General features: G+C 38.4%; 1 protein-coding gene across 2 annotated transcripts in view; it reads left to right on the top strand.

Annotated features, from left to right (window-relative positions):
- The window catches only part of pde4ba (phosphodiesterase 4B, cAMP-specific a), a 192145-nt gene that overhangs the window by 65639 nt on the left and 107484 nt on the right, over positions 1-19022 (top strand). Inside the window, exon 1 of one of the 2 annotated variants that reach the window (XM_065264859.2) lies at positions 5755-6173. The exons of the other annotated variant lie outside the window; for it this stretch is intronic. Within the exon in view, the coding sequence (XP_065120931.1) occupies positions 5956-6173 (218 nt within the window). The 5' untranslated portion in view covers positions 5755-5955. Of the gene's footprint in view, positions 1-5754; positions 6174-19022 lie in introns of those variants that run through there. 2 annotated transcript variants of the gene reach the window in all.

Genomic DNA, 19022 nt, shown 5'->3' with positions numbered 1-19022 from the left:
CAATTCAAAAATAATCCCCTAACAGGCTTCAAAATATTCTGGTCCTTAGACTTGGCTTGGGTCCCCACTTTCATGTTCAAAATCTGAATATACAGATAAGTAATAGCACACCTTTCCAAGATATATTGGTGGTTTCATTCATCTTCGCAGCATGAATAGTACAGGATGATTTACATGCCAAAATGTAAGTCAATGTAATTGCGATTCGCTTAAGCAAGCACTACTAATATTCATCTACACCAGAAATCAGGACTGTGTGGCTTTGCAATGGTTTTGGAAAGAGCTTAATTTAATCTGCTTGATGCATTATTTACTATTGTGAACAGAAACCCCAACAGATGTGCTGAAAGTGTATTGTCTGTGCTAATACGTGTGGTTTTGGGACGGTGCAGATTCTACACGATACAGTGTGCAGATGACATAATACTTAAATATTGACGTCAACAGTAGATTAAATGATTGCTTCTCTCCAATTTGATTCCAAGCTGGTGTTTTGTTTCCCTAATACTCATTCTGTTACTAACACACTTCGATTATCTCGGTTTTCACTCATATTTTTCCCTTTGAAGTCCATTTCTCATCCTTTCTCCTTTGTAAACTTGCATGAGGGTCCTTCTGAGCCATATGACGTCCCTTGCTGCGTCAGTCGGCAGTAAGGAAATGGCTTTATGTAAGACATTCAGTTATGTAAGACCTCTCCTCAGAGGCTTCTTCACTGAATAGGCTCCAGACTCAAAAAGGTCAGCCAGAGTGACTTAAAAACATTCACATTCCTGGTCACTGAATCCAGTTTCCACAGCAGTGCTAGAACTCTGCGGTAATAACTGTGTTGTTAAGGGTCTACACTGGTAACCCAAAGGTTATAGGTTCAAACCCTGGAAATCATGAGTGCCACCGGTGATCAATGAACTGTGTGTGAGTAAAAAGGAGAGAACCAGAAAGATTTCTCAGTTTCTCATTATGGTTTTTCCAACCCAGGCTCACTCTCCATAACTACATTTCTGCATAACCTTAAATTTGTTGCTCTCGGTATCACTGCATCTTTGATGGAATGTCCACTAGAGGCGATTGTCTTTGTGTTTGTTTGACGCAGGATTTTTTAATATTAAGCAGCAGACACATACACAAATTACAATCTGCTCATCTCTGTTAAGTAGGTTTGTGCCGTTGGCAAACATGCGGCATGCCTAAACGACTTTGCGTCTTTGTGGTTTCATTTTAATAAAGCACAGCCGACTAAAGCATACAGATGTATTTTAATCATTGATTACTGTCCCTTTTAAAAGCAACTATGAAGTTCTTGACAAACATCATCCTGACAGTGAAGATATCAGACACTTATCCGGCACAGTCACACACACTGAAGAATATATTCCAATAATGTTCAGTATTGTCTGCTTTGTAACCTTGAAGAAACCCGTATCAAAACAGAGAAAAATCAAGCGCCTTCAGGGATTTTAGTGGACACTCCAACCAAAAGATGCAGTGATATGTACAGTAGGGCCCTATAAAATCCTGTTTTATTTATTCTTAAATTCGGTGTTTCTGTTTTTATTTTTCTGGATTCTGGTTTTAATGATTAAATTAAATTTCAAATCAAAAAGCATATCTTATCAACTAAAAACATTAAACGAATACAATTTAACAACAGTTTATTGAAAGTTTTATTTAAAATTACATAAAGTAATTACTACAACAATGCTACTGACCCCTTCAGGCATCTGTATTAAATGTAAATATATCAGCAGGCTACTGTCACTTTTAACCCAAGACAGCTTTAAAACTGCACTGTTTCAATATACTGATAAACATCCAGCTGTTTATGTTCATTTAAACAAGAATGTCCTGTAAATATTAGGGCTGTGTATCGCCAACAATTCCATGATACGATACGTATCCCGATACAAGGGTCCCGATACGATGCGCATAACGATACAAGACTATTTTGATTTACATTTTTGTTCAGAATTTAGTAACATTATTATTATTATTTTTATTATTATTTGTTTATTGTACATTGAATAAGCAGTGTTGTAACAGTTGTGTTTTGCCATTCATTTATTAGCTATTAGAAATATTTAAAATCCCAGAGTTAGTACTTAACTTATGTTTTTAGAAGATGGTGCCTTACTCTTGTCTCTCTTGTCTACATCTATGAATATATCTATAAACATGCAGTCAGACTTAATACAATTTAATATAAAGTAGCTCCATATCTCTTCTCTCGACATACACTTTTCACATGCAAATCTTTGTCGTGTTTCTTCTCAAATGCGTTAGTACTGTTTTATAAGAGCGTGGCTAATAAAGCCCTTTGCAGTAGTATAGGCTAAGACATCTGCGCTTTCATACTGAACCCATTGACTTTAATGTGCACGCGAGAGAGCACGAGTATGCGGCTCACTATGCAGACACGTGCGCCAGCGAGACAAACACGCAAAGTGAAAGTATACTCCGCCACCTTTAACTCTACGTACTTCGCGGGACACATGCGTCCTTTCCATAGATCACAGATCAACAGCAATTCGTCACGTTACTTTCAAAAGTACATCCGAATCGATACGGAAGGTGCTGTATCGATGCGCGCATCGCCAGGCGTCCATGACGATGTATCGTCGTATCGATATTTTGAACACAGCACTAGTAAATATACCTTCAAAGTTGTGCGGGCATATGCACGTGCAAGGCGACGATAGAAGAAAGTATACCGTACCTTTTATGCCTGCTTTGGTCCAGATTTTCACAAAACCTGCTTGCGCTCTAATGAGGCAACACTTGCCATTATTTGCAATGCATATACCTTTCTTTAGGTCCAACAGTACACAAAAGAAAAATGTCTCTGCGCATTTCTGTCATTTTATTTGCCAATAAAGTAAACCACATAAAAATGCCTTAATCCAAAATTTGTCAAATTCCGTGACATTCCGCGCTGTACAGTTAATTCTATTTTTATCCTTGGATTTCTGTAATTTAGTCTGCATTTTCCACATCACAGAAACCATATGGTCCTATACATGTACCAGGAAAAACATATTTCAGGTTATGGTACGTAATTCCAATGAGCCTGTGTAGGTTTTTTTTCTCCTGATGGGAAATTTCTCTCCATATGACAAAAAAATCAGGCATGAGACACAGTTTTTTTTAACTCTTTCCCCGCCATTGACGAGTTATCTCGTCAAATCTGCAATAATGCTATTATCCACCAGGTGGCGCACTATCGCAACTTATAAAACCCGGAATGTGTTTTTATAAATCTTATGCCAGGCTGCTGCAGCTCAGTCGTCTAACTTCCGAAATTCACCAGGATGCGCATTCTTGCCCTCACCCAGGAGCTGATCCACGCGCACGGTGTGTGTGCGCGAGCGAGCAAATGAGAGAGAGAGGGCGAGGCAGCGTAGCGCTGATTTATATGTTGCCAATACTCGACATGTACTCAATTATTTTTTTAACTCCTCAAAAATAATAGAGTAATGGTAACAGCCGTAAATTCAATGTAGATGTATAGTCCTTACAAGCATTTAAAGGGTTATAAAAATAATTAACTGTGTTTTTAGCAGGTAGACCTTGTCGGCTCTATTATTTTTAAAGTAGATCACCACACAAAAAAGTCTGGACACCCCTGCCTTAGGGCAGAACAGCTGTATGTCTGTCTAAGTTTTGAGGATCGCTCTGCATCAGATCTCTTATCAAAAGTCCTTTACAAAAATGGAATTATCTCAGCTTTTTGCTAAAATTTTTGTTAATTTAAAGAAACCTACCCATATTTGAGAGATGATAAAAAGAGAACTAATGAAGGTATGATGAAACATTTTTTTTATTTGAAAGCAGAGGGTCTGTTCTTTCATTAAATATATTGTATGTTTATATATTTAAAGAAACACATTTTCTGGGAGGTATTAACTTTTGTGAAAATCATGAAAGAGTTAAGAGTTAATATGATCAAAATGATCACAATGTAGTGAGCCCTTTACGGAACCTTAAAGCAAAAGTTCACTCAAAAACTGCAAAACCTGTACTTTCTTCTCTGGGGCATTATAAAAGATAATTACATTTTCCATTTGGGTGAACTTAATGAAATAGCAGTATAAAATAAACAACCTGATGTTCAAACGATTGTACTGTAAAACTGTAATAACATCGCTTGAATTTTTCATAGGCAGCAACCCCATCTGAAGTTCAGTTATTTCCCTCTACTAAAATAATAAGGGAATGCAAATTTTGTCCTAGTGCCCCATAAATTAAATTCACTGTAAATCGAGTACAGTAAGCGATTACAGACCTCACCGTCTTTATACTGCCTGTATCCATACTGATTGTCTTCACATTGGTTTTCTTGTTTTCATCTCTCTTTTTCTTATTAGTAATCTTAAAAATTAAACATCATTGTCGTCAACCCAGATCTGTACGAAGCTAAACAGAGGGAATCACAGCCACCTATCTTAAATACTCAGCGTTTGAACATCAAAGTCAAAACAACACAGAAAATATTTCACCATCTGTTCGCATTTTTTGTTTATGCTCTCATTTATCATCTTTTCTTGTTCTCATTACTTCTCCTCTCTGGTCTCCATGGTGAAGCCCTGGCTGCCGGCAGATGTTGACTGGCAGGTTGATAGCTGGCTAACATGCTTCCATTCTTCAATATTTCTCTATGAGAGCCACAGATAATCCTGCTGTGCTGCTGACACACTGCGCCGTTTCACTATCAAGCGTGCTTTGAAGGAAGCATAACACCTCAGATAATGGCTGTACGTCGTGGCTTCAGAAGTTTTTTTTTCTTGGTGTGGATTTTGTATTACTTTCTGACTGAACAACTAAACCATTGGAGGTATCTTAAAATGCTAATGAATGAGATGTAAAAGATGCATTGAATTGCACCAGTTTGCTTATGTGAAGTAAATATAAGGAGCACCTTCGCATAAACCCCATCCACGTAACATTTAATATGCGTTATTTTCTTGTCAAAGCAGCACATTTAATATCCAACCCTTCGTTTACCTCAAAGCTATATTTATTTTGTAGACACAGCTAATCCGGAGCTTAAATTGCTTTTGGGATTTTTTTATCGGTGTCTTCAGCGCCGCTGAGCTGTGAAAGGGCAGAAGCCCTCATCAGAATTCAACCAGAGTCACCCATCAAGCGAACCAACGGCTGACCAATCAGCCGCGAAGGTGGGCGGAGCTTTCACCGTCACCATGCACATTTTTCTCGTGACCTTTTTTTTTAATCCGGGGCTCTCAAAGCTATTCAGAATTTTTTCATTGAAAATAACACCTGAGGCAGCAGAGTTAGATGCGATCAGCCGATGCCTTTCTCCGGGTGTCCTCTTTGTATCTGCTGAAACTGTGCGGAGCATCATGGGAAGCTTTGCCTGCTACTTTCCAAAGAGAGGAGGTGATGGGAGAGAAGATCTGCTCTTGTTGAATAATTTAAGATGGAGTTTCCTGAATGAAGTGAGCAGAGGAAACGGTGTAGTGAGTGGAAGACAGACATGTAAATAAATAAGTATGTGAGTCATATCAAGAAGCACGGACATCCTTTGATTCTAAAAGGAGTCGGTTATGTCCATAAGAGAGAGAGAGAGAGAGAGACAGAGAGAGAGAAAGCTTTGCCTATATGAAGAAAAGGGTGAGAGAGGTGTGGTTATAGAAAAGAGAGAGGGTGTTTTTTTCTTGCTCTCACAGGAAGGAGGTGTGACTGCGCTGAGAGAGACTGTGCTCAGTGTGTCAGTGGAACCGAACGAGAGAGGATTATTCTACTGCATTGCTGAAAGCCTTAGCTGACTGAGAAAGAGAGAGAGAGAGAATAGCACAGCCCGAGCTCACGCAGATATTCCTGTCCGACACACAAAACATCAGCCTGCATGGCATAACCTCCAGTGGACTGATAGACCAGGAGGAAACAGTTGGCAGCAGTGTGACTCAAAAAAGGGGGCGAAATAGGGCCGGCATCATCATGTCATCCAATGAGCTGAGCACTACAGAATTGGACCCCTGCATTCGTACCTTTAAAGAACACATGCATTTGGAGCTGGAGCCGGCGAGACTGGGTACAGGCAACAAGCGCATCACATCACCCAAAATCTCCCCCCGCAGCTCCCCGCGTCTCTTTCGCAAGCTCATGGTCAACAAGGGTAGCCGCCACAGACGCCGGTTCACCGTCGCGCACACCTGGTAAGATCCAACTCTTAGAGAGGAGAGTACAGTACGTTGTTTTGCTAACTTCGGATTAATTTTTATGAATGACACAGAGTTACGGGAATTAGGGATGGGTGAATGGTTATAGGTCAGCGGGGTGTGATGTCACTGCAGGTATGTGAAAACAAAATCATGAATTAAATGACAAAAAAACTAGTGAATGTCGGGTGATGTGGACCGTGAGATGGAGAATGTGAAACGACAGGGTCATTTTTAAATCAATATGATATTGAGATGCTTTCTTTCTATTGTCGAAATTTCCTTTCAGGAAGGAGTCGAACCCTTGACCCTTTCTCTGAAAACTACCAATTACCACAAACACGGTACTGTAGATGTTAATCTTATAGAAAAGTGTAACTGTATGCAATATAGCTCAAGCGTTCTCAAAATAATGAGTGTATGTGTGTATTATATAAAAATGCAAATAATAAAAATAAATTTACATATATGCATAATCTTAAATACAATATAGACAACCCAATCTTGCCTTTTTCTCCTAAAACCTGCAGCTGCATACTGTAAGAAGGTCTTTGCGTCACTCGAAATAAAAACGTAGTAAGAGTCAAATCCACTTATCGTTTACTGAAGAAAATAAATGCTTTGTGTGGTGAGATGTTTCCTGTGTATTGAAGTGATTGGATCAGACTCGGGAGGATGTGGGCAGGATATGATGTGGCACAAAAGGTTATTTATTCTTTGGTAAATAGAAGATTTCTCATCCTGTCTAGACTCTTGCTACGGTCATATTGTACTACAATTAAGCATTGAAACACTTTTTAAAAGAGATCTCATAGTGACACAGCATGAAATATTTTTGTGTTTTGTGTGCTGTAAATTGAACGTTAGCTTTGGCCACACATGTAAAGCTCTGAGTCATTCTGTTTCAGTTTTACAGTAGTAGGTGTTCCTTCTACTTAGCTAGGCAAATGATGTTTGATGTTAAATGTGCCAGATAAAATAAATAGTATGACAGGATTACGCTGTCAGACATGCACAGACACACCTCATCCAGACAAGTATTAGACACAGATTGGAGACAGTTTAATGGGGCACACTGCAGTAAAAGCTTTCCTTTATATGGTGATTTGTCAGATTATAGTGGCAAAGATTTTCAGCACCGATCTGCCATGAATGGTGTCATTGAAGATTTTAACCATTCATAAAATAAAGACCACAAATCACAAATACTGTAGCACCAGAGTGAACATAAATGTCATGGCAGCATAGCTTAGAGGATTTAAACAGCTTTAAGTTAAAGGGATAGTTCAGCCAAAAATGATATTAAACCCATGATTTACTCACCCCCAAGCTGTCCGAGTTGCATATGTCCATCGTTTTTCAGACAAACACATTTTCAGATATTTTGGAAAATGTTTTAGATCTTTCAGTTGATTAAATGTAATGTTACAGGGTCCACGACCTTCAAGTCCAAAAAAGTGCGTCCATCCTTCACAAAATAAATCCAAATGGTTCCAGGATGATAAACAAAGGTCTTCTGAGGATAATCCACACGGTGTTGTTGTAGAAATATCCATATTTAAAACTTTATTTAAATAACTACCTTCCGGTAGCGCTGTCATCTTAGACTCCTCTGTATTCAGGAGAGAGTATTGGCGTAGTGTACGCACTTTTCTCAGTGACGCATGACAAATTCGGAGGGCGGGGGGCACAGAGCAGCAGCAGAGTAGCCTCCGTAGGCTGCGTAAGATCTCATCCTGAATGCGGACGCGACTAAGATGGTGGCGCTACCAGAAGGTAGTTATTTACGTTAATAAAGTTTTAAATATGGATATTTCTACCACAACACCGTGCCGATTACCCTCAGAAGACCTTTGTTTATTATCCTGGAGCCGTTTGGATTTATTTTGTGAAGGATGGACGCACTGTTTTTGGACTTGAAGATCGTGGACCCCATAACATTACATTTAATCAACTGAAAGATGTAAAACATTTTCTAAAATATCCGAAAATGTGTTTGTCTGAAAAACGATGGACATATGCAACTCAGACAGCTTGGGGGTGAGTAAATCATGAGTTTAATATAATTTTTGGCCGAACTATCCCTTTAAGGACATCATTATCTTATTATGTTTGCTCCTAATATGATTGTTTCAAATACAGCAGATCAGTTATTCTTAACTATTCTTACCTACCGACAGCGCCGCCGCTCCCGTAACGCACATCACTCGCTGTGCGTAGGGCACCAAGTGCTGAGGGGGCACCAAAAATAATAGCCTAATGAAAAAGCATTGTAATGGCGATATTATTTCATTAAACTATGGCAATAGTATTTTGCACTTTTTAGCCATGCATATCGTTGCTGGCCGATGAAACTTTTCAGGAAGTGAAAAAAAACACGGTATTTCAAAAGCAGTTGAATGTAGCGTTGTCATACTTGGTACGGCATCTTTACATGTGACCATATTCTTGCCAGTGTAATGATATAATTCACATTCGATCAAAATTGAGTTTAAATGGACATACGTGCATATTTTACAGTAACGGTGGTCGATACACGTTCTTCCGATCAATAAATAGAATGGCCAAGTCGCGTTTCATATTGACAGATGAATACACTCAGTTTATTAAATAGCCTACGTCTAAGTTTATTAAATACGCTTAGTTTATTTAATATTAATTATAAATGTATTAAATGTCTCTTGCAAACTATGAAGGGACAATGAATCAATACACTGGTAATGCTAGACAGATACTTTGTTTGCACAGTCCTACCGTAATTTTGTCACTCCTAGACGTACGTCTGGCGTCAGGGGGGAAACGTTTACCTCGATAAAGGAAAGTCATTGTCTCACCAGGCTATGTTTATTCGGCTATCCAGTGCTGAGCTTCGATGAAACTTCACGAGACCGGCGAGATGCTTCCACAGGGCAGGAGATATGTGGCGTGATTGACAGCTTTGACACCAAATGGATATACGTGAAAATCAGATGACATGATTTCAAAACTTTTCATTGGCCATTTAGATATGTGAAGCATACTGTATATGGAAATGAACTTGGACATTCAATCCGTCGAAAAATCTCAAAATCGGCAAAATGGACATACGTGGTTTTCATCGGACAGTGAAAAAAGGGGGAACGAGATCATTTAATTGCTCTAGTCTGGAAAGTATGCCCCCCTTGCCTTGGATGGTATGCGCCGGTTGATCGCGGGGGCCTGACGAAGTTTGACAGACAGTAGGCAAATTTTATGTTAACGTTAATGTTATACCGTTGTTATAACTTTGGTGTAAGCTAAAATGATTTAACTGTTAAACATTACCTATGCAAATGCATTTCACAAATAACTGACGTCAGCTAGCTGTTACTTTCTTTACTATCTTTCTTTAGATATTGAGCAGTAGTTTATGGTTTATTTTGATGTGACGGTGGTTAATACTTTCTCAGTTATAGTTAGCAGTGAGTGCAGTGTGCATGGTAGGCAAACAATTCCTGTTAAATATATTATCAAAATAATACAGACATGTTTTTTCCAAATTAAATATCACTTTTTATTTTTAAATTAATAATCATCAATTTTTACCAACCTGATCTCACAAATTTCCGTGGCATAGTCACAGAATTTTGTGCTCATTTTTCCGTGGCATTCTCACGGATCTCCGCATTTTTCCGTGGCCCTGCTACGGACTGTCTTTTTCCGTGGCATTCTCACGGATTGGTTACTCAACTGTTTTGTCCTATTTTCTTACCATTTTCGCTTCGGTTTAGGGTTAGATTTACATGAAATGACATCCCTACCCAAACCCAACTCTAACCCCAACGCCAGGCGACAATTGTTTAAAGTTTAGAAAATATAAAAGAATAAATCAGAAAAAATTATATAAACCAATAGTTAAAGTGACATACTAATGCAAACACCAAATCTAACCCTAAACCGAAGCGAAAATGGTTTGAAAATAGGAAAAAGCAGTTGAGTAACCAATCCGTGAGAATGCCACGGAAAAAGACAGTCCGTAGCAGGGCCACGGAAAAATGCGGAAATCCGTGAGAATGCCACGGAAAAATGAGCACAAAATTCCGTGACTATCCCACGGAAGTTTGTGAGATCATGTTGATTTTTACAAACACGAATAGCCAATCTTCTTATATAAAACAAAGATTTAGAGGACTAAAAGTCACAAATTTACTTACTTTGTAAACACAGTAGGCTATGTAGAACAGCTAAAACATCTAAAAAAATCTAATCTAAATATAAAAGCATAATAAAATGAGGTGCAATAATGCACAGAATTCAACAGTAATGTTTGCTTTATATCATTCATAATGACATTTTATATTTATATATTGTTTAATTTTTCTATTTACAAAAGAAAAGTTTGCACATTCAAATGTGTAGTGTGTGTTGGCTATTTTACATATGTTTACAAAGTCAACAAAGCTGTGAAGATTTTACTTTCTCTTTTTACTGCTCTTAAGTTTTATACTGTGATGCTGCCTATTGTGTTATTGGTATTAAGTTATATGTTTAGTAAAAAGTTAAACTTCTCATGGTCTGGGTGGGGGCATCATAAAGGAATTATGCTTAGGGCACCAAAATGGCTAGCAGCGGCACTCCCTACCGAACTTTTATGTTAGACACCTGAATTTGTGATTTCACGCCAAATGCAATCAGTCATTTTTAATAGTGTTTTCATCAACCCTGTCAGAACGGATCACTTGAGAACCCGTGGCATAAAGCGTTTAACCAAAATATGATTCAATTGAAAACTTTTGCAACTCATTAAACGTTTTATCGCAGATGTGCATCTTGTAACCGATGATTTCACATGCATTAACAGCTTGTGCCACAGTTTAGTGTGTGGTTTAGCCCCTGCAGTGTTAGCTGACACATCAGGACTGGATGGAGGGGGCAGGGCTGTTTTGAGGGAGTGAGGTGGTGCATGAACACAGAGGTGGAGAAGATACAGAAGTGCACTGGTGTGGAAAGCCTTTGAAAAGACTCTCGTCGCTTCATATTACATGATGCTCGGGAAGAGATTGAAAGGGGAATCTCTCGTGTCAATTAAAACGCTCAGTAACCTTGTGATGTAAGCTTTTCACTACATAAAACAAGTTAACTCCTGTGTTCACCGCTGATGGTCGCAGGCTGGACTCGAATCTACATTTCTCATATGAGCACCATAACTCAATGAATCTCATACATGAATTTGTGTGTGAAATCTGCATAATAATGAGTGCATGTGTGTATCATATTTAAAAAAGAATAAAAAACGCAAATACTAAAAATAAAAATATAATTTAATTAATTTTCAAATAATAAAAAGACATAAATATGCATAATCTTAAATGTTAGAAACATATAGACAACTAAATTTTTGCCCTTTTCTCTTAAAACCGGCAGCAGCATACTGTAGGAAGGCCTTTACGTTACTCGATATAAAAACGTAGTAAGAGTCAAATCCACTTATCGTTTACTGAAGAAAATAAATGCTTTGTGTGGTGAGATGTTTCCTGTGTATTGAAGTGATTGGATCTAGAGCACCATAACTCAATGAATCTCATGCATGAATTTGTGCGTGAAATCTGCATACAAATATTTTCACAAGCAAATGTTGATTTAATCCAACTTTTTAACTAAAGTTAATACATCAGAATGCATGAAATACTGTTAGAATTGCACTTTAATGGTCATTATATGAATTAATAACATTCAGAAAATGTAAGCTTTAGAATTTACTTAATGCAAGTTCATTTAACCAAAATATAAGTATCAGTATTGGCAGATATCAGTCTGAATAATCTGCTATAGATGTATATATTGGTGGAAAAACGTCCATATCGATGCATTTCTAGTTTAACCCAACATTTATTCTTAATGCACGAAAATAAATACTTAAACCACAAATATACAATAATCACACATGCTATAATCACAAACTGTAATTATAGTATATTTTGCAGAAAGCTCTTTTATAGAGCAAGTTTGGGCGTATATTATGCATACAGTATTACTAAACTTAGGCATGTCCAAACCCAGTTGTGACCACGTCAAGCAGTTGGAAGTTGTAATGGTTTCTTTTTTTTGTGGTGTTATGTTTTTTAAATGTGTGCTATTAGTCGCTGTGAAATCTATTTTTATGCTATCAGAAGTGTATTTGAAATTGGTAACATGCAGAAACAGATATTACTCAGACTATTTCCCTCAGCTGTATCTAAAGGGAGAAAATATTTTTTTTTCATACTAATCTACTTTCTTTTTCATCTAATGAGATATGCTTTCATTCTGCCTCCCCAGGGCCTAATATTTGGAGCTGTTCCATCCCTTCGTGGAAGACATTATACTGGATTAGCATACATAAACATTTGAAGTTTGGCATGCTCTATTAAAAGTTGTGCAAACAACTCTATATCAATACTCAGTTCTGTTAAAACCAAGGGTAGAATGCTTTTATTCACTAAAGTCTGTGTAAAGTAAATTTAGAGAACATATTATAATTGTTAAAAAATGTTTTGCTGAAACACATTACAAAGACTGTGAACTGTGTAGTACTAAATTGTTGCGTTGAGTCTGAGTTAAGGATTTTTTGGTGGGCCTAAAACCATGGCTCGATGACAGACTGGAGCAAGTGAGCATGGTCCCAAACTTAACATAATCGCGAGCATCCATTAAGGTTGTAGCGGTATTTGAAAGTTGAAAAAGAAGGCAACTTTCCTGCGTGTGGGCGTGGTTTTAGCACCGATAGCAGACACACCCCCAGTGTTTGAGAGCAAAGAATCCTACCTGTTTTGCCAAGATTTTGACAACTTATTTTATTTACTTGCAGTTTTTCATCATTCAAATTTGGCTGATTGGTATATAACTTATTTTTCAGTGGCGTGACAACAATATAAGTTTTTGTTTTACTTTAAAAGTAATAAATTAAGTTAAATAACTTCAACTTATTTTATAAGTTATCTCAACAAAGTAGTAGGTTCAATGGACTTGCTTAAAGGAAAACACCACCGTTTTTCAATATTTTACCATGTTCTTACCTTAACTTAGACGAATTAATGCATACCTATCTTTTTTCAATGCGTGCACTTAATCTTTGTACAGCACGGCATGAATGTGTTAGCATTTAGCCTAGCCTCATTCATTCCTTAGGATCCAAACAGGGATGAATTTAGAAGCCATCAAACTTTGTTTTGTGCCACCATACTTACTTGTGTAACTACTCATGTAACTTTGAATGGGGAACACATGGAGGTGTTTAGTGCCTTCTAAATTCATCCCTGTTTGGATCCTAAGGAATGAATGGGGCTAGGCTAAATGCTAACACATTCACGACGCACTGTACAAATATTCAAAGTGCACGCATTGAAAAAAGATATTAATTTGTCTAGGTTGAGGTAAGAACATATAAAAATATAAAAAACTGTGGTGTTTTATTTTAACCAATTGAATGAAACTTGCATGCAGCATTACAGCATTTTTATACCGCGTGAACACATTTCATGTCGGACTTTACACAGACTTTATATGTTTTTTCCAACCCAATTGCCTCTGCATCACTTCATTTTTGGGTCAGTTTTTGCTTGAGAAAATCCAATTTAAATCTGCTGTTGTACTTCATTACTTCATTTGGACAGGTCAGTGACTTGTGTGAAAGATATGTTGGTGTTTCTTGTGTTTTGGGTTGTAAACCAGGCCCATCCTGTCCCCAGTCAGTCTGAAAGTGTTTACTTATTTTACGTTGTTTAGTGTGTCGGGTTTTATGCGAATTTGGCTGCCGGATTCTTCAAGCCATTGGACTGGAATGCTTGATAATCAGATAACTAGGAGAAGAGATATTCATGCTTGCACAAAACATACACTATGCTGTCTCAGACGATGACATGTTTGTCCTGAGGTCGATACTGTATCTTTTCTATGCATTTGAAAGGGAAAGGAGAGCGGTGGACTGAGTTGTTGGTTGCAATTCGCAATCTCACCTCTAGAAGCCGCTAAAATCTACACACTGCACCTTTAATGAAACCTTCATAGTCTTTGTCTTAGCTTGTCTCTTACCTTATTTATTTATTTGATTTATTTTTTCACTTAGCGTGGCCAAATGCATTCTGGTATTGGTTTTTGCACAAAGGTCACACACAATAGTGTCATAAATGAAATGAAGTATCTTAGAAGGCAACAACTTTCTTTTTTATTAGGAGCTTGCCTACTGTATGATGCCAACATACAGGGGTGGTTTCCCAAACAGGGATTAGCTTAAGCCAGGTCTAGGCCTTAGTTTAATTATGAAATATAACAACAAACATGCCTTACTAACAACATTACTTGTGTGCATTTTGAGGCAAAACAAAGGGTTCTGATGTATTTTAAGACACGCCAGTGCAAGTTGTTTTCAGTTTGGACTGCTCTTACATTTTTTTAGTCTAGGACTAGTCTAATCCCTGTCAGGGAAACCACTTACTCACTTTTAGAACAGAGCAAATGTGCACAGTATTTAGATTTTGGCCCTCAAGACCATTCTGTCTCATTATCAACAGAGGATTTTTGTGAACTCTCAGATGGATTCAATTAGAGAGCAATATGAGCATAAATATTATTCTTGCAGAAAAGCAGCATGGTTGACAGCAACGTTTGCTGCTTCTATCAACACAAAATCAACAGGCAGAAATATGAGAAATTCGTTCAAGGTGTTGAGTAACAGGATACAGAAGTAGCACATATACTTTAGACACAAACAAGATCACATGCCGAATGCTTTTTAAACTAAAACCACTTAAAGGTTACCAGTTGAAAGTTTTAAGTTTAGGGGCAATGAGGAGTGCAGTGATAGACAGGTTTTTATCATATTTCCATTCAGTGCACTTGTATGCTTTGGGTTACAAGCACAAGATTCTTTACTGATATGCAAATAACACCAACATATTGCTGCACAAGCATTACTGTATATTGAACTAGTGATTTCTGTTCTCACACGCCTTATTCATGCCACTAACACACACACGTATTGGTTTAAATTTTTTATGGGGACTTTCCTTTTACATACAATAATGACTATTATACTATGTAAACTAGCAATGCACCGATGCAGTACTGATTTTTCAAATTACTATGTTCTGAAATCCTAGACATGCAGAGCGCACAAACTGCAAATCTGCTGTCATTGTCACCCAATTTAAAATAATCACACAGCATGAGTTCTTATGCGTTTTCTGCACTTTTGATTGCCAGGATATAATCCATCGTCTTTAAACAATTGCCTGATGTCCAAAAGTGGGAAAAAATGCTTCTGCATTTTATACAGGAATCTGATAAGATAAAGTTTGGGGTACTACACACACTAGAGTAAGTATTATATGAAGTGGGATCTAAAGATCTTTCAGGCGTCAAAATCGCATCTACCGTGCCTAGTTTGCCGTTTGAATGCATTCACGCTTCAAGAGCGAAGTAGAAGCACGGAAAAGCAAGCATTTGACACACGTCAAAATCCGCTTCTTGTGGGAGGGTGGCAAGTGCTATGCGGTTGTCTGTTTGCTGGATGGCTGATGTTGATTGTGCATTTATCAAGAGTTACCGGTTTGTATTTAGTCACCTTACTATAGGGGGAAAATAAACGGCGCGGGTCGATAAAGGTCACGTGACTCAAAAGTGAAACGTGTATTTACAACTTACCAGGTTGCCCAATGTCCTCACTGACACCCTTCCAAGCAAGGGCCTTTTTATTCCTGTCTCTATAGTCATAAGAACTTGTGTCGTATAGCTCCGGGTGACTGTTCACGGACAATATCAAGCCTTCATGCTGAATGAGTGACTCCGGGCTGCCGGCACAGCAGCAAGCAGGCTCCTGATTGGTTAACGCGGCGTGAAAATCCACCAAAGTTCAAATTTTCCAACTCGGGCTTCAGATGCGAATTCGCGTGAAAAGCAAAATGCACAAAAAGCACCAATCGCGCATACCGCACACGGCGCTCAATTCGCGCCATTCGCGTGAACTAGTCGCGCGAATGATGCCAGATGCGGGACCTCCAGACACGCGTCAACGCCTCTTCACATTGACTTATCATTGAAATCACTCGCGCTTGCCGCCTCTACCGCGTCTGGTGTGAACTCAACATTACACATTATATTATCAGGGTAACTATTTTGGATAAAAGGCAACTTATCTCAGATACATCTATCAACGGTGTTTGTGCATTCAAACAGATATGGTCTCTGCACATTTGAACAAAATCTAATGATCCATGTTGTCCCAGAACGATTTGGGAATGTTCAAAATGCAATTTGTTTAAACTTCCTTATTGAAAAGAAATCACCTTTTAGCATAAGCATAGTCAATGTTACTGTGCGTTCACACGAGACGCGAAAGAGCCGGCAAAAACGCGCTATTCGTGCGAAGTTGGATGGTTGACTTTTTTTCGTTTACTCGCTTCATTCGCATGTGAAATTATAGTCATTTAAGACATTTATGTATAAATTTGCGTCATGGGAGGGGCTTATATAGCTCAAATTGAGTAAACTTATAAGGGGTGAGTTTCCCAAAAGCATAATTGCTAAGTTAGCAACTTTGTTGGTTGCAATGCAATTTCCCATTGCCAACCTACTTTTGGGAAATGCACCCAAGATTGTTTGACCTCCTCACTCACTTTCTTTCACACAAGATCCTTTTAATTCCTGTAAAAGTACGAAGATGTCTCTTATAGCGATAATGATTGTCCTCCATTGTTGTTTTGTTTTTCTGCCTCCGCTCACTTCCTGTAATCATGTCACTGCTAGAGCAAGCTCCTGATTGGTTAACGCGGCGTGAAAATCCACCAAAGTTCCAATTTTTCAACTCGCGTGGTCATGCGTCAAAGTTCAATTGGCATGGAATGCACCATCCGCGCTTATTTACGCCACAGGATGCCTATTCGCGTCTTTTGCTTTGTGAATGCACCATTACAGATCTATGGTAAACAAAATATGCAGAATGTTATTTAGTATCTATTTTAAATTGTAATATTTCTCCTTAAACATTCAGGTTATATTCAGAATCCCATATTTTCAGTGTGATGTCAGACTCCACTGTATTATATGGCTCTTCAGAGACTACAATGTTTTGCCACGTTAAGAATAGCCAGGTGACCTTTTTATTTGGCTGTTGTTGTAATGCACTCGCTCTCCATCTCTCAGACACTTTCATGCTGGTGGACCCGCTATTTGCCGAGAGTTAATCAGTCTCCAGGGCTGAAGTATCTGGAACACAGTGGGTCTGCTGGAAGCAAACTCTCTCAACTGGATTTATGGCTTCACTCACATCACATCTACTCCATAATTATTACTCAGTCTTTCACAAGGCCACTGGCTGACCCCACATGCTTAAATAAAGCTACTATATAAAGGACCATACAGTAGATGTACAGCATGGGAACAGTACAGTAAAATAAAATAGATCACCGAGAAGCAATTGTGGAAAAAAGTGCCACCCACAAAGTGAACCACATCCTTGAAAACAGCTGTGAGTTGGCCTTTAAAAGTACTTTAGCTATTGCTCCCTTTCTCTTTTTTTTACATACTGTAACTGTAAGGAGCTGCTTACGATTGGTTTGCAAGAGCTATAGGTGGATTACTGCATAATTCTCTATACTAATTTTGATACAACACCAAATGCATCTGCCGAATTAGTAATTAGGAAGACAGAAATGGATAAAAAATCAATGTGTGATTTTTCTCTTTGCAAGGCAAATAATGCAAGCACAGTCCACAATAAGCCCTATTTACATAATGAAACTCTGCGCTGAATAAATAATAATGGCTCAATTTTAAAAAATCGTGATGCAGCAGTTTTACGTGGTTTCACAGCTAACGCATTCAACTGCGTCATGCTTGGTTGTTAGATAATACGCTTGAGCACAAAAAGTGGTGCAGGTGTTTGGTGAATTGGCCTCAGTATGTGGTCTGAATGTGTCAATCTCCGAAAAAGACAGTTTAGCGACTCTCCACCCTAATAGAAGCCCTATTGAGAGCAACTCCGTTGCTGCTTCTGCCTTTGCAGTTGTTCTGTCATGACTCATGAATTAAGCAAAAAGCCCAGTGCACTTTCTCTTGTTTATGTGTTTTCGGTTGAAAGGCTTTACAGGACTTGCACTATATCGTAAGATTGTGTACCAGCAGGACACATTAACTAATGCTCTGCTGTAATATAAAGCATACTTGGGATATCTCAGCACTTTTACTCTTTTAGCATTAAAGCCGACAAGATCTCCCAAGCTAGTCAGTAGTTTATGAATTTTATATTGTTATTACATATCGTCTCTTTAAAATATGCATGTTTATGCATATTTTGCACAGTGATGCTCAGTTGAGTCATTTGTTTACTTTCGGGTTGCACATCACTAGCTGCTAGTATCTCCTCCTCGCGTAACTTTACATCTTGGTTGTACTCGTGTTGCTGACATGCTGCTCTTTCTCTCAGGTGTTGTTGCTCTCGCAAAATGATATTTTTTATCATGTAAAGTGGTTCGTACTGCGTGGACCAAAAGCGCTGTGATTGGTCTGCTAGAACCCCTCCAGTCGAGTCAACAAAATCTGCGTTGCATTTCCTAATATGCATTTCCGCTTGTGACAGTAAAATTAAAGATGGACCAAGGTCAGGGGTAATATTAAACAACACAGGTTGTTGTCGTTTAACCTCCATCATAGGATGCTTCGCCATGCAATGTGCACAACAAGAAGCAAACAAGCTTTTTCTTCATCTTTTGGCTTGATACTGTAGGTTACACCAGTAACATGCATGTGGACTCTACTTACTAGTGATATGCATGTGTGAATGCAGGGCGACGTGACCAGCGACGCAGAAGTGTAAATGAAAACTGACACATAACCTACGCCGTAGGTCCTACG

Source organism: Paramisgurnus dabryanus, chromosome 7 (assembly GCF_030506205.2).
Source record: "Paramisgurnus dabryanus chromosome 7, PD_genome_1.1, whole genome shotgun sequence".
Classification (NCBI taxonomy): Eukaryota; Metazoa; Chordata; class Actinopteri; order Cypriniformes; family Cobitidae; genus Paramisgurnus; species Paramisgurnus dabryanus.
This window is presented reverse-complemented; position numbering and strand designations above follow the sequence as displayed.